Genomic DNA, 22,909 nt, shown 5'->3' with positions numbered 1-22,909 from the left:
GATTGATTCCACTTGCCATACCTCCCTCAACACTTTTCTTGTGTCACCTGGGTGGTACATGGAAAGGTACCCCCTCTCTAATTGAAGGGATATCAGTGGGTGTGGGTATGCTGTGAGGAGTGTGGCTGCCTAGCTGTAGGCTTGCTCACCTCCTGCAGAGCAGAGACCGAGGACACCCAGTGATATTTAACTATGACGTTTAATGGTACAAAATAATATAAAACTTATAACAATAAATTTACATACATCTATCTATAGGCATACATACATTTGTACATGGGTTATTTACAACCATCCGTTTACACAGGCAATAGGTCTTTTCAATCCTGAACTCTGACACAGGCCTGTCCCCTGTGGCCTTCTGATTAGACTGCAGCCCAGGCCCCTCTAGCAGCTAGCAAAGGAGCATTTAAGGATAAAACACAGGTTAAGTAACAATTCAACAAAAGAAATAACTAGCAGCGATAGGGCAATAATTGAACATACACAATCAGGTTACATCAGTAGACTCACCAATATAAAAGATTCAGACATAAACAGCTTACAGTCCTCTCATATAGCAACAATAGGGATGCAGTAATACAAACAGAATCCCAGTGGCATAGCAGCTGTGCCCTAAGAAAAAATGGCAACCCAGGAAAAGATCCCATTACCTAATAGAACATTGTTACCCTCTTCCAGGTTGCTCAACTAGGAGGGGCCCATAACCATGACCCCACCCTTAACAAACAGGGTCCCTAGACTCCCCTCTGTGCCCAGAGGTGAATTGTTCCCACTCCTCAGTCGTCCCCTTGATTCCCCCCCACAGTGAGGAGGGCCCTTCCTCTACTATGGGAATCCCCTTTCTGGGTAACTCATTACTCCCAGCGTCCTCCCTTGCAGGGTTGGGCAACCCATCCAGCCACTGCCCGCAGTAGGAAGGCCTGAGCTGCCTGGTGCAGCCACCGGGACCTATCAGTCCTCTGTTGACCCACCGTGCAGCACCCTGTGCTCTGGGACCGGCCCTTCTTCATCATCCATTGTCAAAGCCACCCGTGTGCTCAGCACGTGGGCTTTTATTCCCTCTGGAGGCTCCACCGCCATATTGGAAATGGACCAATCAGGAAGCTCAAGGGGTTAGTTTCCTTTCAGGTCCTTTCTCTCACCTCACCTCTGGGTGAGGGTAGGGCTGCCTTCTTTCTCCCTTCTCCTGACTGGTGGAAAAGGGAAACTGCCTCCACCAACGGGAGCCCAAGCCCTTCGGGCTCAAGCTAACAATCCGGGCTGCCGATAAGCCCACCGGCCAACCTGCCACACTTGCAGCCAAAGGTTGAGGAGAATAAATAACATGTTCCCAAGTGGTCTTCTTTCCTTGGCCTTACCCACTCTATACTCCTTGTTCCAGTGGCCAGTATTGCTCTGTAGACTGGAACAAACCCTGGTATAAGAAGCAGCATTTTGGAGCGTTAATGTAGAATACTGTTATATCATAGTCTATTATGTAATATTTACATGCATCACTGTAGTACTGGCTCTGGGTTAAAAACAAATATGAACCCAGTCCAAAAAATATCATACCACTATTTACAATAAAGCTCACACAAGAGGCAAGTGATTTTCCTGTTCGTTCACTAGAAAGAAGCCTAGATTTCTTCACCCACATAGAATAATAAGCACCCTTCATCAGTTAAATAAGTTTCTATTTAGGCATCAAGTTGGAAGGGGGAGGGGTCCTTTTTATCATGCTGGTTTACATTTTTTACTTTTTAATTAAATTTCTTCATTTACAGTCACACAGCTGTTTGGGCTTCAGCCATAGATAAGTGGATCTGTGTGGGATAGCAGCAGCCAGAATTTGTTTTTCTTCCCTTTCAGTCCCTCTTTGGCACCCAGCAAAAGTGAAATGGCATATATAGATTCAGCACAATTTTCTCCCAATTATTTGAGTTCCATCCTGTAACTGTACTAAGATATTAAGGCTGGGATTTTCAGGGGAAGCTAGGCACCTAGCTCCTGTAGCTGAAGGTAGTCAAGGGTCCTAAAAATGTTGCATCAAACATTCAGTATTTTGAGGATTGCGCTAGGATGAGGGGTTAAGTATTGTTGATGTTGTTATTCATTTAAATACCAATTTTCTTACACATTTTAAAAGACCCCTGTGATTTTATATGTCTGCTTAGCAGCAGGTAGCTAAAGGGAATACCAGCTGTTCAGTGGATATAGTTTTATCAGCTTTTGTGATTTTTATCACAAGTCTAATGATGGGATGGTGTTTTCCATAAATCTCTAGACTCTGGAATTCAGGTGAATAAACCAAAATCTCAGCTTTTATTTAGGAAAATTAAGTCCCACTCTTCATAGTTGCAGAGACAACCATGAACATGTGAACCCTGATTCAGAAGCTAGATAGCAAGTAAAATAAATCCAAATCTATCGGTTTTTTTAATCTTAAGATTTTTAAGCGAATCTCTTTATATTTTGGAACTTGATTCATGATGCTTGGATGATTAGGGTGGGTGAGGACTTACATATGGGTAACTACTCTCACATTTACAACAGAGAGTTTGTGTCAAATATCCATGCAGACAACAGGTCCTAGACTAGTGCTCCACCTCAGTCCTAATAGAAAAATGCTCATCTTGACACAAAATATCTCTTCATACTACACCTACTATCTAAAGTGGATGGTAGATGCAGCACTTTTGCAAACTAAGTGAACTCCATTCCCTCCCAGCAAGTTGCCAAGGAAGCAGTTCCAGGTGAGCACAGAAAAGTGCAATTTCTGAAGAAATGACTTATGGGTGCCACATCTGTGTCTCTGTAGCTTCAAGATCAAATGTCCTCCATTTTGCAGCCAGTTCAAATACATCTTTACCCCACTATGGATCCACTTGAAGGGTCCCTGTCCTCTATAGTCATTGGTCTTCACTCCACCCTTAAAAATAAAATTGTGTCCTGGATGGAGCTTCAACAAAGAGGGAGAGAGGTCATAATGTCAGGTGGGGGGAGGGTCAGAGGGCATCAGCAGAGACCACGTGGGGTGGTGGACAGTGGTTACACTGGAAGGGCTGAGAAAGCAAAGAGACAGGGTCAGGGACAGGAAAGAAAAAGAAACACAAAGGGGCAAAATGGAGTCAAGGCCAGGTGAAGGTCTTCTCAGAAAGGAAGGAGGAGCTTATCAGCTGTTGTCCAGGCCAGGATGGTTTTGAGCCCTTAAAGTAAGCACAGCAGCTCAGAATAACGTATTTTCTGTCATATGTAGAGCAGAAGGGAACGTGAGTAGAGAATACGGTCTGCTTTCCTGTTTTGTCTCCTGCCATCCTGAACCACAAATTCCACCGTCTGTTAGAAATGTGACCCGCTTGATTTATAAGTTAGTTACAACTTTTCTCATTTCTGGCCCTGGAATCTTGAGTTAAACTGGATTCCTTCCTGCTCCTACACAATCGCTAGAGATTCCTCAACTCTGAATCTCTACGCCATCTGCAAAGCACAAAGATCCAATTTCCTTATACTAACTTCTTTGCCAGACTAGAACTGTACCTTGTTTGCTAGATCCTCAGATGGGATTAATTGATAAAGCTTCATTCACTTGAGTGAGGCTGTGCCAACTTATACTGGTGGAGAATGCAGCCTCATGAGTTACGATTTTTAAATCTGTTATTCTACATACACTTGCACTTTTTAGTTCCTTGAAGGAAGCTGTTCTCTGCTCTTTTAGATAAGATAATTAATACCCTGCAAATTTCTGGGGGATTTCAGGGAGAAATTAGTTCACCTGCAAGATTAAAGGCAGGAAAGTTTCTTTGGATAAAGCAGGATGAAATTTTTCCCCAAGCTGTTATTCAAACAGCGTTCCCCAGCCCTCCTTTAGTGGGAAGTTTCCACAAGACAGATGCAGTGTTGTTAGAGAGCTCCAGTTTGCCTTCAGTAGCCTCGTATCTATATCTGTGCAGTCAGGAGCAAAACACTGTGCAGATTAAATTATAAACATATGGACAGCTATTCCACACTACTCCAGAAAGGGAAAGCAAAAGGGCAAGAAGAAAGCATAGAAACAATGCAAAACACAGCACCATTGGGGCTGGCTAGATCTAAGTGAGAAGAAGAAATTTTAGGAAATTATGATACTTTCTCCATAGCCATATGGATGTGAGGAGGCTGGAGAAATGAGGAGAAATCCTCAGATAGACCTGTGCTGGGCTGTTTTGTAATTGGTTGGTACAAATATGTCTCAGGATTGTCATGGCCTAGTTGTACAGAAGTAGTGCACCTTGGCCAGTAACTATATTCCAGTTCGGTTTGGGGGTAGTTTTGGACTGCTTGATTTAAAGGATCATCTTGGAAGGAAGAAGAGGAGGCAAAACTTGTTTTAAGTACAGTTAAGGTGTGTCAAATGACAGTGAATCGTGTTTATTTCTTACGTTTCATAAAACACAGAAGATTTGCCTTCTAGAAAAATGAAAAGATATAACTCAAGCAGGTCAGCAAATGTATATAATTTCCCACATTAAAAGTATGAAAAAATAAAAGTGTTTCTGTATTGCCAGGATGTTGCATGGATTTTACCAGGTTTTTAATGAAATAGAAAAAAAAATAATTCAACAGAAATAGAGACTTTCTTCACATTTTGCCAAAAAGACCTTTTTCTGTTATTTGGATCTGATGTAGACCCTCCCTTATTTAAGAAATAGCACAGTAAGCGGGAGTAATAAAACGGCCCTGATTCAGGAAGCACGTAAGCACGCGCTAATGCTTTTCTGACTGAGGCCCTTTAGGAGGGGACGGCTGAAGGAAGGACAAGGGGTCACAGCGATAAGACAGTGCAGCACTCAGGTCTGGTATGTGCGTGTTGTGATATTTCCATTGAATTCTCAGTTTTGTTTTGTTTCTTTTAAATTCAGAAAGCATTTCCTCCTGTGGGCCTTGATCCTGTGCTCTAGAAGTTAATGGGTGTTTTCCAGTTGCTTTCAACAGGACCAGGAGCCAGTTTCTTCATACCTGCTATGCACTGGGTTCAGGGTTGTATAGCAAGAGCTTAGACCTAGACTTACGAAGTGCTGTAAAGAATCCAGGTCCCAGGTCTGCTTCAATCTATGTAGTATCATCACCTCACCCAGGACAAACACAGCACCCTGAATTAGAATCTTGGCAACTACAAAAAACCCTTGAAAAAGCTGCTTTGTGCCCGAAACTTTGTCTAAATCTCTCCCAACCATGCAGCTGGTCCAATAAGAGACTAATCCTACACCCACAGATATCTTTAACCTCCCACAAACAAGCCCTTTCTCTTTGTATATAACGTGTATTTAAATGCTACGTGGTACAATTCTTGTCTATCATTTCAAAGCCGGTTCTGCTGCCTTGTAGGTTAAGGACAGACATATACTTGGAGTGGCTTCAAAAGTGGGGAGAGAGCTGCTGCTTGGGACCATGTAGCTATACAAATGGAGCAAAAGTGCTTCAGCTTTAACTTGGCTTCATCTACGTTCAAAGTTGGGGTGATTTAGCTCATTTGTCTCACTATGGGCTCATGCGCACATAACAGCTTCAGCATAACAGCTGCTGCATGCTCCCACGCAGCTGCTCCCCCTCCCCTTTTGAAGCTGCTCCAAATGTATGCCAGTCCGTGCCCAGGGTCTGCTAACATAAGTAGGAGCTGCGGGTACTTGATGCACCTAAAATCAGCAAGGTGAAATGAACTTGGGGACTTGACATTACGCACTCAAGTTTGGAAATACTGTCCTGAACCTTCCTGCTTTACGGGCCTTCCCCCTTCCATAAGCAGGATAACCTTTATCTGCAGAGCCTCACTGCAGAATTGAGAGGATGACCAGCTAATTAATGTCTGTCACACACTGGGAGGGAAAGTGCAAAAGAAATGCAAAGTGGTATTAGTGTTTAATATTTATTACCGTAAAATGCTTTTGAGGCATCAGGCATTCCATAAATGTTAAATTGTATTAAAACTGGGCTGCTCTTATCAAAGTATATAATAATTGCATTGAGTAATGGAGCATTTTGCATCTTTTACAGTGACTCTTCACCTATTTACTAAGGCACAAAGTGTCTGATCCAGCAACTGCTAAAGCCAATGATTTCAGCAGGTACCAGGTCATACCCATAGGTGGGAGTCTGCAGCAGTCATTTGCTTTTTTGTAAAGCTGTTTTCTTTGCAGGTGATACAGTGCAGTCTATGGCACGTTTTGCCGTACAGCGCAGCGCTGAGCCATTTCACAGCCCATAGTACTGCAGAACCTACAAAGCTGTAGTTGTAGAGAGAGACTGGTGAGGCCCACTCTGTGTTACTGGAGTGATGGCCTCTGTTTGCAGCCTGAAAATTTATGCAATGCCTTTTATTATAAACATAAACATAAGGAAATGAACATTTGATTAAACTAAACACATGGGCCTTACACTCTGGACCCTAATTTAAAGCACTGTCACCTCTGTATAAAAAATACCAGCTGGAGATGGAATGATTTAATTTAATCAGCTGGCTCTTATGTGATACCATGAAAGTCTGCTGAGAGGGAGCAGGGGGAAATCCCTACTCCTGCAGATTCTGCACTAACCACCAAGAGACACTTCCATAGCAGGAAAGATTATGTTCAATATGAACTACAGCAGTTAATGTGCATTGGACTGGTGACATGCCCTTTGAAGAGACCTACCCTAATTTTATAATTCTCTCACTGAGCCTGTTGGGCCCCTGTAAGTTGTGTCTCTTGTTTAATTTCCTCTATGCCGCCTCCTCACTGGGATACTTCACTATTTGGTATTTCTGCCACCCAAGTGGAAGTTTTGTTTCTGTTAGACAAGTCTAGAGAGAGACTTTCAAATCTCTTTGGGGTGATCTGGTGTCCATCTATAAGTTTATCAGGGTGCTTACCAGGATCTGGGGAAATGTCTGTTCACCAGAGCGCCCCAAGGGATGACAAGGTTGAACAGTCACAGACTCATCCAGAACTGTTTCAGGCTGGACATAAGGAAGAATGTCTTCACTGTCCGAGCCCCCAAGGTCTGGAATAGACTGCTGCCAGAGGTGGTTCAAGCACTCCTTTGAACGCCTTCAAGAGACATTTGGATGTTTATCATGCTGGGATCCTATGATCCCTGCTGATTTCCTGACCCTGGGGCAGGGGGCTGGGCTCGATCTTCTGAGGTCTTTTCCAGCCCTAATGTCTATGAAATCTTTTGACCAAGACAGGGAGAGAACTAAAGTGCCTCTGGCTGAGTGCAAATAAGTTTTAAGGATACAAGAAATGGGTTATCCCTGTGCTGGTTGACCTGGCTCAACCCAAGTGAAGTGGCTATAGGGTACATCAAATCCACCAGTCATTTTATGGATTAAGTGAGCTGATTAAGGAGGAGGATTATTCTTCATCTCCAGCTCCAAAAAAGCAAATTGCCAGTCAAGACTCTAAACCCTGTCTTATTTCAATTAGAAGATCCTTCTACATCAAAAGCCAAACTTGCTACTGCTTCATAGCTGTGGAGGGCTCTCTGTGCAGAAGAATCCCTCCCTGACTTCAGATTTGATTATTCAGCATGCAGAGTCTGTCAGAGGACTTGGTCCAGGAAGATCTCCTTCTCTGTTTTGGAGACTGGGATGTATTGCAGTGCATGCAATTTTGAAGCCAGAATTGGTTCGTAGATGATCTATTCTCCTCTTTTTACAGTAGAGTAAATCTATTTAAAGACTTTTCCCTCTCTTTTTCTGCTTACTTCACATTTTCTACCTGATGCTACTTATTTTGCATTCAGGCACCTGTAGTAAGGCCTAGTGTGAGTCTGGTTTGGTTGGCAATCTGTATGTGTGTAGTCTTTGAGGCAGTTCCTCTCTTATCACAAAAAAACCCCTTTTTGTTTCATTAACGTTTCCCTTTGAACTCTGATGTCATCATGACTTTTTAAACCCCAAAAGCAGCCCTCTGCAGGCAGTGCTTGTCCATCTTCTGTCAGGAGCCAGAGTCTTTGATTCAGAAGAAAATCTGAAGAGCTCTAAAGAGAGCCAGCATTAGTGTAACTTACACCTTCTGGCTTCTTCACCAGTGACACCATGCCAGCTTAAACAGCTACTAGATGCACTGGCTTGGGGCCACGTCTTCTTTTCACTTACACCATTGCAACCCCCTAATACATATCTGGGGTCTCCTGCTTGCTTGTATAGCTCACATTGATGCTGGAATCATTGCTTGTGATTTCAATAGACATATACCCTAAGTTACATCATGTGCATCACGTCTGAAATGAGCCCTTTGTCTCTAAGGCAGTCACACTAACCAAGTGATATTTGGAGAATGTGCAAGGGCACTGACACCCTGTGGGACAGCTGCTGAGAGGTGCTCAGTACTTACTGCAATCAGCAGGAGCTGCCAGTTTTTTGAATACATAGTCTGTATTTTCTGTTCAAGGATCTGCTTCTTTTTAATACTTTACATTTATTGGTGACTAATTTTGAAGTTAACACACCAATCTGCTAAGTCATGGCAGCAGTTGAAGTCCAGCAGGAGATCATATACAACAAAAGAAATGTACAGGATGGAGGCAGAAGTGCCTGTGGCAGTTATTCTACACTAGACACTGACTGCACAGTAGCTTGATACTACTGTGCAGTAGCGTTGCATAACAAAAACCATGATGTGACACTACAGCACAGCAGTATCGCAAAAAAGGCATTTGCTGGCACTACCATGTGGTAACAACTACAACTATGCAGTAGCGTCTCATGTAGACGTGCCCTCTGAGTCACTTCAGTTGCTGCACTGAGAGTGTATCGAATCCTATGCAATGGCTGTAGGGAAAGCAGAGACCCTTCTTTTCTCCTTCTCTAGGAGTATCCATGGAGAGTTTCTGAGTTCTTCAGATGGTTGACAGCATGTTGAATCCAGACTGCATCCACTTGGAAACCATAGCAAATGTTTCTTGCAATGAGGTTCTTCCTCTCTGCCTTTGCCAGCAGTATTGATTCAATACTGCCTGCACTGAGCCACTACTCTGTGGCAGATCTAAGTTTCAGAGCATAAATGTGTAGTCTTCCCTAGTCAGGTTTTCCCCCAGTTTTGTCCCAGCACTTGAACATGCCAAGTAAAAAGTAGAGAGGGATAAGCTGCTTCCATTAAACCAGCGGTGGTTAGGTTTATGTTGAAAAAACCCTCTCTTTTTCATCGATAGTCACATTAATGGCTATCCTGTCTCTAACCTGGCCTTTTTCAATACAGTTATTAAAAAGGATGCAGTGGCAAATCTCTGACATCATCTGGCATCTCAGATTTCTTTGAGCCCTATATTAGTCTGGCATTCAATCTGGATATGGCACACTGACTCTTCTTGCTTTGTTGGTGGATTGATTGCATCTTGGGGTGGGCAAAGGTCAAGAGCCCAAGCAGATTCTTTGATCTATCAGCAGCTTTTGATCTATGTAATCAAGAAATGTAGGGCTGGACAGGAGAATTCGTCAGCAATTTTACTTTTTCTGTGGCAACAAGTCTTCAAAGATCAGGCTTTTTGCTCACCAACACACGTTTCTATGCTTTCTTCCCATTCCATATTTTTGGGAGCTGCTCACGTCCAGTTAATACACAGATCTAGGTCTGGTTCTACTGTAATGCCAATCTTCCCTTTGAAGGCATTACCCATAGTCATGCATGCTCTTATGACCTCAAGTTTAAGTTGTCTGAAGTGACCCTTCTGGACTACACAGAAACTGCGCCTGGTGTAGAATGGGACTGTCCCATTGCCCAGCGGTGTTAATGCAAATACTAGAATGTCTCTGGAGTCTTCACTGGTTTCCAGGTCAATTCCAGATTCACTTCAGACTATGCATGTGTTGCAGGAAGTTCTGCCTGAGATTTTGCTCTGAGTTTCTACACCAAACTCCACCGTGACAGCGTCAGCTGAGAAGTTCTGTTCAAGACCTGTCCTTAGATTTGATTTTTTATGAGTTGGCAATATAGCATTTTTAGTGGAGGAAGGCTGTTAACTTTGTAAAACATTTGTTTCCAGTCTTGGTGAGCCCCTTAGGAATGGTCAGTGGGGTCCTTGTTGCAGAGTTTTAGTATTCCTGATATATGTACATATAAATAGGTGTGTATATGTATTGATATATATCTTAGGCTGGGAGCGGGGGGGTTCATGTATGAAGTCACTGGAGTGCCAGAGATTGACATAAGCTAAGTATCAACTAATGGACATATCACAGAAAATATTACCAAAGCTGACACTAATAACCGCCCACTGAGACTAAATTACCTTCTCATTTTGAGAAGTGTCCTTTGAAATTAGGTGGAGACACACGCATTGGTAGAGCAGCACAAGGAAGACTTGTATTGCTGCTGCTGACTCTTGTGTAGACAGAGCAAATGCCACGGGTCTTCACTGCTGTTAATTCCACTTCTTAAAACAATGCTAAATTCCCTTTAGTTGCCCCCACTGCTCCACCCAATCCTGTTGATTATATTGTACCCGCTTGCACAGAGACTCAAATCACGATTCATCTGGAAGGAATCTTCTTTCACTTGTGTTGCCTTCGAAAAGAAGTAAGGTGCAACCCCTACCACAAGGCATTTCTAGACTAAAGCCAGGGTGCTCTGTACATGCAGGTCCCTTTGGGCATGCTGCAGCTGTATTCAGCAGGAGTGAGGTTTTCAGGATCAGAACCGTATATCACATTAGTGCCCCAGTGTGTTACCTATCTCAGTATTGACACAGCCCTCATCACTGTAGTTGGCTGAGCAATTCATCATTATTTATTACTCAGTTTTATCCTCACAGGGAATTTAATACTCCCATTTTCTCTATAGGCAACTGTCATAGGGCAAGAGTCGCACAGAAGGCTAGCGTCCAGATTTGAGCCCAGTTCTCTGGGATCTTAGGCTATTACCCTACCCAGTGGTCCCCCCTTCCTAGCTTTTTTCCTTTTTGTGTCTGGTGAATCTGGTACTTTCTGGATCTCTGAAGGCAGCTGAATGATCCAAGAAAAAAAACACTGAATGCGTGCCCGTAAATCTAAAAAACAAGCCTTTGAATATGCCAAAAATTAACAAAGTGGTTGCTAGTGTCATTTCACCTTTAAGTCAGTAAGAAAAAGATATAGAAACATCATGGGATAAATATGGTAAATTTCTGTGTAAGGCACAGTAGTCACAAAATTAAAATATTGGGTGCTTTATTACATGTGGAGCCTCCTGTTTTTTCTGCCTTATACAGAAAGGAATCTATTTCTGAACTAAAATATCCCCACCACTGAGCAACAATAAATATACAGATTTTTTTTTTACAAGGGCATCTTCGCACAACAAACCCTCACCCTCTCAGGTCTACCTACCAACATGTGAAAGCTATAAACACTAAACAGTGATATAGGGGGAAAAAAGCATATTTTAGCTCCTCTGAAATGCCTTGAGCTGAAGGGGTATTCGGAAGAGGAGGAATGGGGAAAAAAAAAAGGAAAATATTTGCTTTAAAGTTTGTCGTATCCTGTGCACCACCCAGGCTTAGCCCTTGCCACCAGGCACTGGAGTTGGTTTGGCTGCTTTGACATTAGAAACATGGGCATGCCAACAATTAAGGAGCAGCAGATACGTGAATTCACTGAGGTCTCTACCATGCCAGTGAAAGCTGAGCTCACTCCTCTGCCCTTTTTATTGATGTAAGCAAAAGCAGTTTTCTGACATAGAAAATATTGTTTGTGTTTCCTTATTTTGTTTTCTAAACTGTTAACTCCCTAAAGAAATTGAGGTTGTTTGAAGTAGCTAATACAAGCTCCCACAATGTAATGTTTTATTCTTTGTTGTTGTATTGTGTGAGTTAATGATGACTTGTTATATCGAGTTACCTTATAATTATCTTAATGAACAACTATGGAGTTAGGTAAAGGGCTTCCAAGAGAAGCACTGTGGTCCAACAGACTGAGCAGGGCTTCTGGAAGTCAGGATTCACCAAGTCCCAATCTTGGCTCTGCCATTTTTCTCTCCAGGGGCCTTATGTAAGGATTTCGTTTGCCCAAAGTTTCCAGTGAAATCAGGGGATGATTTAAAAGCGCAGAGTGTAGGAATAAGCTGAGAGCGATTACATAAATATTGAAGAAATACTGAATAATGTGAAAAGAGCATTGGGTTCCAGCTCCACTACAGATTCCATATGTGACCTTGGGAAAGTCATGTCACGTCCTTAAGCCTCAGTTCCTCATCTGTTAGTTGAGGGTAGTAATACTTCTTTCCTCCACACTGTATTTTGCCTTGTCTATATAAATTATCAATACTTATCTTAAGATAGCATAACGCACAACACAAAGGGGCTCTACAATCTTGGTAGGAGTCTGTGGAGTCTAATACAAATCATGGCAGTAGGTAACTATTGCTGAAATAAATAACAAATTGCATTGTGTAATCTCTAGTAATGAAACCTCTCAACTTGAGAAATGAGTGGCCCTTCATTGGGCACGGCGTTGATTAGGATAAATTACTTTGTTTCCCTGCCTCCACTATTCAGATTGAGAAATGAGAAGAAACCTTACCTGTCTCCCTCCTAGAAAAGATGAGTTAGTGTGGCACCTGGGGTCTCGGCTCTGAATGGAAGGGGTAGTCTAACCTCGCTGAGTATCCACATTCTGTTGTACATTTCTGCAAACCATCTGGAATTTTTCTCTGCTTAGTATTTTCTGTATGTACCATATGTTTTTACATGAAAATTCAATAAAATATGCAGTGTACATGAAAATTGAGGGAATAAATAAAGAACAGTCCCTTTTGTGAACTGCACGGGACCCAAAACTTTATAAGAGGTTCAGTCTGGTCCAAAGTAAGATGCCTCCCTCTGATTTACGCCAGGTCAGCTTTGGGGAGAGCCTTTAACTTGAAAGGAATTCTGCTTTGCTAGGAAGGTTCTTAGATGAGCTTTTGCTGCTCTCTGCTGAGAAAATTGAATAATTACATGAGCAGCCTCCTTTAGTTTTCTAAGAAAAATGGTGAGCAAAATTGCGAGCACTGCATTTGTGTGCATCAGGCTGAGGGGAATTAACTTTGTTACTTGCCACACAGCGCTCTTTATCATTTCCCCGGATTTGTTGCTTTTCCAAGGAGGCGGAATAAGTTTTGTATCTTTCTGGGGTTGTGGGTTGTATCTTTCTGGCATCCTGTAAATGGTAAACTGTTCAGGATGCTTGCAGGGTTATATCCATGTGAGCCAAATTGCAGTTTGTTACACAAGGATCAGATGTCCTGGCTTTCCGCAGGGGTTCATTGTGGGAGGGAGCAGATGTCTCCCTACAACTAGTCACTTACTACTACAACGTACTGCCAGTAGCAGCAGCTCCTGCTGCTGCTGGATTTTGTCAAAAAAGCATCATGGTGGTACCTTTGGGCTTTCCTCAAACTCTCCACCTTGCCATAATAAAATTTGCCCTGCCAAACCATTCTCTGATGCAAAAGCCTCCCCCTAGTGGCATCTCCAGATGTTGCAGCCCCAGGATTTTCCTGTTGCTTTCTGAGCCTTTTCTAAGTACAAAAGGGGAAGGATCCACAGTTTCTAAGCAAAAATATTTGTGGCTAAGGATGCTCACCATCTAGCAAAGTTTTCATGCAACCTTCTATTTATGTTTAAACAGAACATCACTTTGTTTGGGATCTTAACGTTTGTTTTCTCTGCTTTAATAGTTTCCAATATGTGGATTCATTATTCTGTTTTAACTGTGTAGCTATAGCACATTCCATGGCTACGGATATGCTCTACATTTATTTATTTACAATCAACATTTTTGTATTTTTATTTTTTTTACTTATTATTTTAGATGGGAAAATTACCCAGCAAAATACAGATGACTTATAAACAAATAGAAACCCATTGCCTGGGAAAATCTAATACCGGTCACTTAAATGAGAGGAAAGTTAACAAGCACTTCTTCCCTCCTTTCCTTCTTTCCAGGATGTCCCTGACTACCAAAATGTGCAAGAACTTGCTTACCTGGATATGGTGATTGCAGAGACCTTGCGCATGTATCCCCCTGCATTCAGGTATGTGTTTTGCCTCTGTCTTCCATGGAATAAGTCATTACTTAAACATGGTATAAATTTCTGTTTGGAAGCCAGACTCTTGGTTTCCATGCAAACAGCAATACAGCTCAGGTACTTGCGAGAGATTGAGTGTGGCCCAATGAAAGGCTGCCAGTTTATCTAATGTGAAATTTCAAAGCCTGCTGGCAAGGAGTCCCTTTCACCGCTCTTCAGGTCCCTGAGATCAGGGGATATGGTCTATATGAAGTAAAATAAACTTTGAATGTCATCTGGTTTTTCTTTATTGTGCTCCAGGCTTCAGTAATTCTGGAGTGCAGACTTTCCTAGTCCATTCTCTCAGCATGCCATTTACCCTGAAATGTATTAAAAGCCCTGATCTTCTGAAGATTGTGCATGTCACTTTGCCACATTCAAAAAGCTGCATTGTACTATGTGTATGGCTAATTCTGTCCTAACCTATTCTGCATTAATAAGATGCGTCTACACAAGACACTTTACTGTGCATTAGACTAATCTAATGCGCAGTAAAACATTGGCATCTACATATGCACAGCAATTACTGCACAGTAAATTAGTCTAATGCGCCGTTTTCTAGTACCTGTCTAATACAGGTACTAGAAATTGGCACAATAAATTAATTTGCTCCCTGTAGATACTAATAGGGAGCAAATTGCGCCTGATCAGCCTAGGCAGTGGGGGGCCACAGGGAACAGGAAGAGCTGTCCTCACTCAGCAGGACAGTGCCTCCCAGCTACATGGAGATCAGGACAGGTCTGCAGCTGCCTCCCAGTCAAGTGGAGATTGGGATGGGTCCGCCTCTTGGAGATTGGGACCAGCCCCTGTGCCCCCTGCCAGGCTGGAGCTGGCATCTGAGCCTAGACCTCTCCCTGGCAGCTGCAGAATGGTACAGCAGGACAGGAGTGGCCCTAAACTGAACTGCTCCTGTCAGGAGCAAATTTGCTCCCAACTGGTACACATTCCAATCTGTGTGGGGGCCCAATTTAACGCACCTAAATTTTCTGCACAGGTGCATTAATTTCACATGTAGATGTGCCCATAGTGCACTATTGTTGTAGTTAGTTTTTGTGACTCCATTCAGTTTAAAAACCTTTTCCTTTGTTGATACTCAATGGCCATGTCTGCATGAGATGCTGACTATGCAGTTGTTACTGTGCAGTCATTTAGTACTTGTATAAACAAGTACATTATGACTGTGCAGTAGCCGGAGTTACTGAGCGGCAGTCAGCGTCTCATGTAGACGCATTCAGTTTCCCTAAATGAAAACAGTGAACCTTAACACATTGGTTTATGAAGTGGGGAGTAAGGGGAGGGAAGAAATAAATTAACATCTCAAAGCTGTAATAGAACAGAAGTATAAATTTAAGAGGGTATTTCTAAAAGCCTTCAGTATTGGTCACTCTCTTTCAGTTCAGGACAGTGGCAAAAATTCCTTGATTTCAGAGGGAGCAGAGCTAAACCAATGTCCAGTGCTTTTGGAAATCTCATCCTGCAGTTACAAATACCTAAAAATAAAACAGCTGAAACTCCAAACACTTTTTAGTAACCCACGAAGCTGTGCGGTCAAGATTTTCCATGCTCTTTTCTGGAGTTGCATAGGGATTCAAATTAATTATACTTGTTCATAAATGACAATACTGTGTTTTTACTTTGAGGGGTATAATATGTAAATTGTTGTGCCAGGTTGCCGTAAGGGACATTTAAATTTCAGCTGCATTGGAAATGCTAAGTATCAATGTTTGTCAGATAGAAACAATATCAGAATAGAGTAAAGATGTTTTGAAGCTCCTGTTGGTGTCATTTGTGCTATATATTGATCTGGCTTTTACTCTGATGTTTACTGAATTAATAGGAAAAGCTCAATGCATCAGAATGATGCTAACATGATAAGACAATAATAAAAACTTGTATCTCAAAATAGAATAAAATTAAGAAAATTCAATAGCTATAAATGAGAGTGATTTAAAAACAAGACAATTATAAACAGGGAAGTTTGTTGTGTAGAACTGCTGATATGGTGCCCTTCACACACATCGTATTCACCTTGGAGTGAGAAGGGTGACTTGAAAATGCCCTTTTAATATTTCAATATTTTCCACCAGGTTTATAATTCTGGATTATCTATTTTGATTTGTGTGTGTGAGAGAGAGCACAAGAGCGTAGTGCTGTGAATGGTGTCAGACTGATAGCCTTATAGCCTGATAGCTCTGGGAGGTGGCAGGGGAGGAAGGTGCTCTTGGAGCGCTGTTATTTAAAAAGCACCTAGAGCATCACATGTGTCAGTGGCCCCATGCTGAAAAATGGCGATGGAGCACTTTAAACCTTAAAGCCACCTTGCCATTTTTCAGTGTGGGGACGCTGATACACGTGATGCTGGAGGCTGATGGAGCACGTTCGTTTCCACGCTCCAACAGAACTGATTTAATGGTGTCTGCTCCGACGTGCTAGAATTACAGTGCGTCAGAGCAGCCTCCCTGCAAATGTATAGGAGTTCTTGGAGACCAAAATCTTCTGTGTATTCATGAAATAGATCCAAGGCAGGCAGCAGCAATACAAGGTCTTTTGTATCACCTCCAATACTGAGCTCACTACTGATCTGGAGGCAGTGCTTCTTAGGAGTGAGGGAACCATTCAGCCTCCAGGGTCTAGGCAGTCCTTTGTTTCTGCTGGGACCGATCATCTTTTACTGTAGCATGTCCAGTAAAAACTCCCAATAAAAACATTCTTTATCCTGTAGTGCTTCCAGACTAAACAGACAAGGCAGATGAGTGTGAGAAACAGGAAGCACAGCTCCCGTTTTGGAGTGGGGAGCACTGAGAGATCACAGATATTTTTAAAGGTGTTCAAACCCCATCTTCAAAACGGACTTCAAAGCCCTTGGCACTCTTGAAAATTTTACCCTTAAGTTTTCAGTGTTTAAAAGTGAGCAGGACTGGGGCTTTTTTCCAAAAAGCTCATGTGACTTTCAAAGTCACACTAGAGTTTATGACAAAAATAAGGATTAAGCCCAATTTTCTGACTTTCTAGCCAAGTGTCTTTAAAAGAGAGATACCTTCTTTTCCCTTTAACAAGGAAGGTAGGTGTGGTGGCTTCTGGACTTTCCAGTGACTATTTAATGGCAAACTCATTTCCCAGACAGGCTCCCCAACAGCCATCAGGTGATAACAGTGCACTTTGGGAACTGCAGTTAGCACTGGAATCTCTGGATGCCCTGGCAATATACATACTGAATTACACTTACACTTGAAAAAAAGAAACACCGAAGAGTAAAGATCCTCATTATGGTGGCAAAATGAAGCGCTCAAAGGGCGCATCTATACGTGACGCTATGACTGTCACCGTAGCAATACAGAGTTATTAATTTCCTCATGGGCACTTCAGTGATGCTCATCATTGTGGTATCTGAAGGTTTCACAGATATTAATGTATTTATTTTCACACCACTGAAGCACAGAGAAATTGAGCTCAAAAGTTTCCACCAATTGTGAGTGTCCAACTTGAGACGCTTAGGACCTGATTTTTTGGCAGTGTTGCACTGGATAGCATTGTCTTGGCTCAAAGCACAGCTCCCACCAACTACAGCTCAGCACTCCTGCAAATCAAGCATCTCAAGTCAGGCACTTGTGAGGAGCACTCAAGTGATCACCACGGAAAAGTTTGGTTTAGGGGTTTCTTAATATCTCAGGGGAACTCCAGGGCAGAAGGATAGTGGCTCTCCAGGACTGCCTTTACCATAGCACTGTTCTTTTTCTTCCAGGTACCCCTGCCTCAGTCACTGCATACTTTCCAACATTGTAATGAATGAGGCAGGGCCGCTACAGACAACAGACTCCTTCACCCCCTGCCTCTGATTTAAATCTAACATATACCCTTTGTGCGCAGTATATGGGGCAAATGTCCAAGGAAAGGCTGGTAAGGGATCACAACATTAGAGAATCCATCAGAATGCACATGTATAAAGAAGCCAAATAAAGGATGCAAAGGCAACCTCAGTCTGGCATTTCCTAACTTCTGAGTGCTCGATTTTTTCCCTGGCCTTATGCTCAAAAATGACCAAATGATTTTGGCTGTAATTTTCCAAAAGGTTCAGCATGAGACAGACACCAAGCATGAAAAATATTTGTCCAAACAGTTAACGATTGGGTCTCATAATGGTCACCATTGATGGACTGTGGCTAGATTCTAACTGCTGGCAGAGCAAATGAAAACGCTTTGACCCTGAAAAGATCACAATCTCTGTAGCGAACATGATTTTAATGTTCAAAAGTGTGAACTTGACTCTGTGGCAAAAGAATGGTTGCCCTGCTTACCTAACAGGAATGCTATCTTAAGCATTGTACTATTCTATGGCTGATTCCAACACCTTGGCCCTGCATTTTTATCTTTAATGTTCAGCCTGCATTTATTGTTGCAGATTTACTCGGGAAGCCTCAAAGGATTGTGTAGTTATGGGACAGCGAATTCCAGCTGGGGTAGTTGTGGAAACTGCAGTTGGATACCTCCATTATAACCCTGAGTTCTGGCCAGAACCTGAGAAGTTCATCCCTGAGAGGTAGGTGCGGAAAACATGTTTTCTCTTGTGCAGCATTGAGATTATTTACACTCATTTAACCCAAAGCCCTGCTTCAGATGATGTTTCCTATCAGATGAATAAGGAGGAGCGCTGTGGGTATAAGCAATTTGTTCCCAGTACTCCTATGACAGGCAGTGGAAATGCCTTTTAGATATCAGTAGTCAGGCAAACATGCTAAGCACCTGGTTTCACTTCATAATTCCTGTGTCCAGCGTAACCACAATAATCAGCTGTTAGCCTGGGATGAGCTTTAGCTATCCCCAGTTGAAAGTTTAGATCACATCCAGTATCATTTCCACTATACTAGGTGGCTATAAATCTCCATCCTAAAAAGGATGCATCTGTAATTGCCTACCTGGCATCAGTATAACTTATTTCAGATCAAATGCTATTGTTTGTATCCTCGTATATACAGAAATTCTCAAGCAAGATAAACTGTCCCTGCTATTCATCTGCATGTAACAATCTAGAATCCCCTGCCAGCCTAGGGCTCTTTCAGAGCAGGCCTCATGTCAGGCTAGTCTTGGGGGTTATGTGCTCAGCAACTAGCCCATGTTGAATTGCTGAAGCCAAGGTATGATTCTAGACCATTGCAGGATTTTAAAGTCTTTGATCTGATTAGCATAGGGCTTCCAACTGTCCGTAAATGTACAGGTAGCCCATCAAAAATAGGGCAAAAAACATTTGTCTGTGGAGTCCATAAAAAAAACTGGAGCAGACAGTAAAAATGCTAAGCAAGTAGTCTGATGGGCAGCATCACCCAGTATCTGAGCAGGGTAGAACCTTGCAGGGAACTCTAGTCAGGATTTTGTGGCTCACATGAGGCCTGCATAGCCTTCTCCTCTTTGCCTAACCATATGATGCTGCTGTATCCCTCTCCTCTGGCTGTCCCCTAACTCTGACAGTTGCTTTCCTTGAAGGTAGTGAAAGGGGGGGTGACACAGCAAGTACATAGATGGGGGCCGGGAGGGGAAGAGGCAGTGGGTGTGGGTCTGTGCCTCAGTGCGGGGAGTGGAGCTGGTGTGGGTAAGGCTGGGGTGGGGGCAGCACCATGTGGAATATGGTTGGGAGTATCAGAGTGTGGGTGTGAGTTAGGGTATGCCTGGGGTAGGGGCAGTATGGTGTAAAACCATTGCTGCAGTCAAGCAGGGTGGCCAACCCAAGAATTTTTTTTTTTTATTTACAGTCTGCAAACTTTTTAGTGACAATAGTTTTTTTTAAATATGGTTGACGTTAAACCCCTAAATTTGAACCCCTCCTTCTAACTACTGCCACCCAGGGGCTGGCAGAAGGGTTATATTCATATTATGCAAAACATATGTCACTAAAATAGTTTAGTTGTCAGTAAAAAGTTTAAAGTTTATCTTTTTTTAAAAAGTACTGGGTTGGCAGCCCTGGCCTAGCAGGACAGGCTACCACAAAAAGCTTTTCTCACTTAGTCTTAACTAGGCCTCTTGGTCTAAACTGAGACCTGCTTATGTAACTGCATGTGGACTGGACTACTCCCAAGACAATTTTAGCAAACAAAAAGTGCTCACAGAATTTTAGCAAATCAAGTGCTGTGCAAAGTACAGTCTTGTTTTGTGGACACTGCTCAGATCTGTGTTAAGTGGCCACTTTGTGAAAACTGTACTGGAAAAAGGTAGTTGCCTCACAAACATGGGGTGATGCAAAAATTTTGACTCTGGTTTAGAAGAACTAACATAACTTTTTTAAGGGATCTTGCACAAAAGCACTGCCTATGGTCTATGCTAGTTTTTACTTTATGCACTTGAGCCCATCAAGAGAAGTAGCAACAAGTTAGGGACCCAAGAAACACCATGCTGTGATATACTGTCAAGGATAGCTACATGGCAAATTTTGCACAACAGCGATGGTTGGGTCTGTTAGAGCACAGACAGAAGTGACAATTTTTGACAATTTGGCTGCAGAAAGTAGTCTACAGCCATGACCAAATACAAGTGCATGGCTGCAGACAGCTTCAAAAATTGGCTGATCAGGTGAAAATCTGAACCCTCATTGCATGAGGGGTCAGATGAAGATGTTTCAACACAGAGCATCTTCTGTAACTTCTGTCTGCACTGCCAGTCTGTCAGTGTTTTCAGAATGGGAGGTGGGAAAGGGAATGAAGGGAGTCTGAGTCTTTTTTAGCTCCTGTTAGAGGATAGGCCGTGTATGGGAGCCTCCCTAAGGTGGAGAAGCTCCAATTCACACATCCCACCCTCCAGCACCAGCTGGGGAACCCCAAGAAGGAGCTCTTCCTGCTCCCTTTCCCTCTTCCCGTTCTGAAAAATTTGCAGCCTTACAGGGAGGACGGGCTGTTGCTAGGGGATGCTGGCTGCAGGCTGGCAGCCCAGCAGCTGGATTCCCCTGGAACCAAGAGTGAACTTCTGTTTGTTCCAGGGGATCGTTGCAACTTAGAACACTTCCTGCAAAATGCTCAGTTACAGCAGGGAGCTGCACTTCTGTCTGCACCTTCATTGGCTGTTGGACCCTGTAATCCTATCACCCACACTCTGGCAGTGTATAGGTGATGGGTTAAAAGGGAAGTGTGGGTTTGTGGAAGAATGGAGGATGGTGACTATATTAGCCTTGACTGCAGTGCTGCGGTTGCCAAAACTGCCGTGAATTTCTTCTTGATCTCCCTCTGAGACAGGAGTCATAATTACTCGCACTCTCATTTTAGACTGCACTAGTTGTTGTGGTCATAAAATTAGCCTGCCCTTTTTTTAAAAAGTGCAGCTACAGTTTTGGTCTTTCTCCTGATGAACTAACCTCAGGATGATTACATGGCCTAAAAATGAATTTACTTACTCTAAATGTACTTAGTCCTTTTGTTCTTAAATTATGGGGCATCTCCAAAATGGGAGTACTAGCCACTTTTTACTACAGATGCCATAATTCTGGTTACCTCATTCAAGTCCTTTTCGTCTTGACGCAAGACCTTTTTCTTACTGTGTACAATGCTTAGTAGGGTCCTGATCTCATTTAAGGGCCTCTAGGGTATTTATACATGTGCTCCAGGAGTGTGGGGAAGGGAAGAGGGCACTTTAATTAGAGTGGCTTCGAGAGCCACTCTAATTAAAGCACCTGAAGCACCTCATGTATCAGTGGCCCCACACTTCAAAATGGTGGCGAGGGCACTTTATCTAAAGCTCATCGAAAAAACTTTAGATAAAGCACCCTCGCTGCCATTTTGAAGTGCAGACGCTGATACATGAGACGTGGGAGGCTGCTGGAGCACGGTAATTGCCATGCTCCAGCAGACTTGATTAATCAGAATTAAAGCCTGTTGGAGAAGCCTCCCTGCTTGTGTATAGGCACCCCTACTGTCTAGATACTACTGTTAATACAGACAATGCATCAAAAAACCTTCTTGCTTCTAAAGCAAGAAGCTCAATAAGCATTGTCTTAAAATAGCTGTATAAATCACCACATTTAAGGCATACCACATTCATCACCTGTCTCTGGACCTTTACAGCCCTCAAGTACAAGGGCAGCAGCTATCACAAACCCTTGTATATATATGTGAAGGGGCTCCATAGTTTTCCTTATACCCCAGTGGAAGTTCCCCAGCTCTATATGGCTAAGCTGGCTTTGGGGCAGACCTGTTCTGGAAGAGAAGTCCATGGTGCGACAGAGGGTCCCTCTGGGTCACGCTTGCTTCCTTTTGTCTTCGGACTAACAAAACCTGGCCTGTTTGGGTATCCCATTATCCAGCACTCTCAGGATACAGCTGAGGTAAGTCCACTGCTTGTGATTGCATTTCTTCTCATACTTCAACGTTCTTTAATTGTCTGGTTCGTCCAGTCTACGTGGAGTGTCTGTTGCAAGCATCTGCAATGAATGCTGTTTAATTTAACTTCCCTTGCATAGACTTCTTGCTCTTCCATGATTCCAAATGCTATGGCAACGAGCTTAGGATGTGAGGTTGCTTAGTTTCTCAGCATGGGTCCTGAAGATCATCCAAGTTGGGCTGTCTCAGATCACACTGATTTTGCTTTGGTGAAGCAGGTGTTGTTCTTTATTCTAAGATAAGATTTGTTATTTTCTTAGCTTTTGTCAGCTGCAAGGTCTTTATTCATCTATGCATAGGGTCTAAATCTGAGGCCTCAAGTAGTGTTCAGTAACTTCCATTCCTTAGACAAATGCGTAAACTATCTGTAATGACCTGATTAAAACAGAAAAATACAGCTTGTCTATCTGGGTATAGGAACTAGAACTTAACAAAGGACATGTTAGGGCATCAGTGGGAAGGAGCATAATCTGCTACTAAGCATTGGCCTTAGACAGTATTTAAAATCAAGCTCAGTTAAAAAACACA

The 22,909-nt window shown here is 42.8% G+C and overlaps 1 protein-coding gene across 4 annotated transcripts in view; it reads left to right on the top strand.

Annotated features, from left to right (window-relative positions):
• Nucleotides 1-22,909, top strand: part of TBXAS1 (thromboxane A synthase 1) — a 394,179-nt gene that overhangs the window by 362,730 nt on the left and 8,540 nt on the right. For all 4 annotated transcript variants that reach the window (XM_090043255.1, XM_090043254.1, XM_090043256.1 and 1 more), the window contains 2 exons: nt 13,906-13,994; nt 18,427-18,564. In XM_090043255.1, coding sequence (XP_089899381.1) covers nt 13,906-13,994; nt 18,427-18,564 — 227 coding nt within the window. The remainder of the gene's footprint in view (nt 1-13,905; nt 13,995-18,426; nt 18,565-22,909) is intronic.

This window comes from Crocodylus siamensis, chromosome 4 (genome assembly GCF_052110815.1).
Source record: "Crocodylus siamensis isolate JL-2025a chromosome 4, ASM5211081v1, whole genome shotgun sequence".
NCBI classification, from domain to species: domain Eukaryota; kingdom Metazoa; phylum Chordata; order Crocodylia; family Crocodylidae; genus Crocodylus; species Crocodylus siamensis.
Note: the sequence above shows the minus strand (reverse complement) of the source record. Positions and strands in the feature narration are given on the sequence as shown.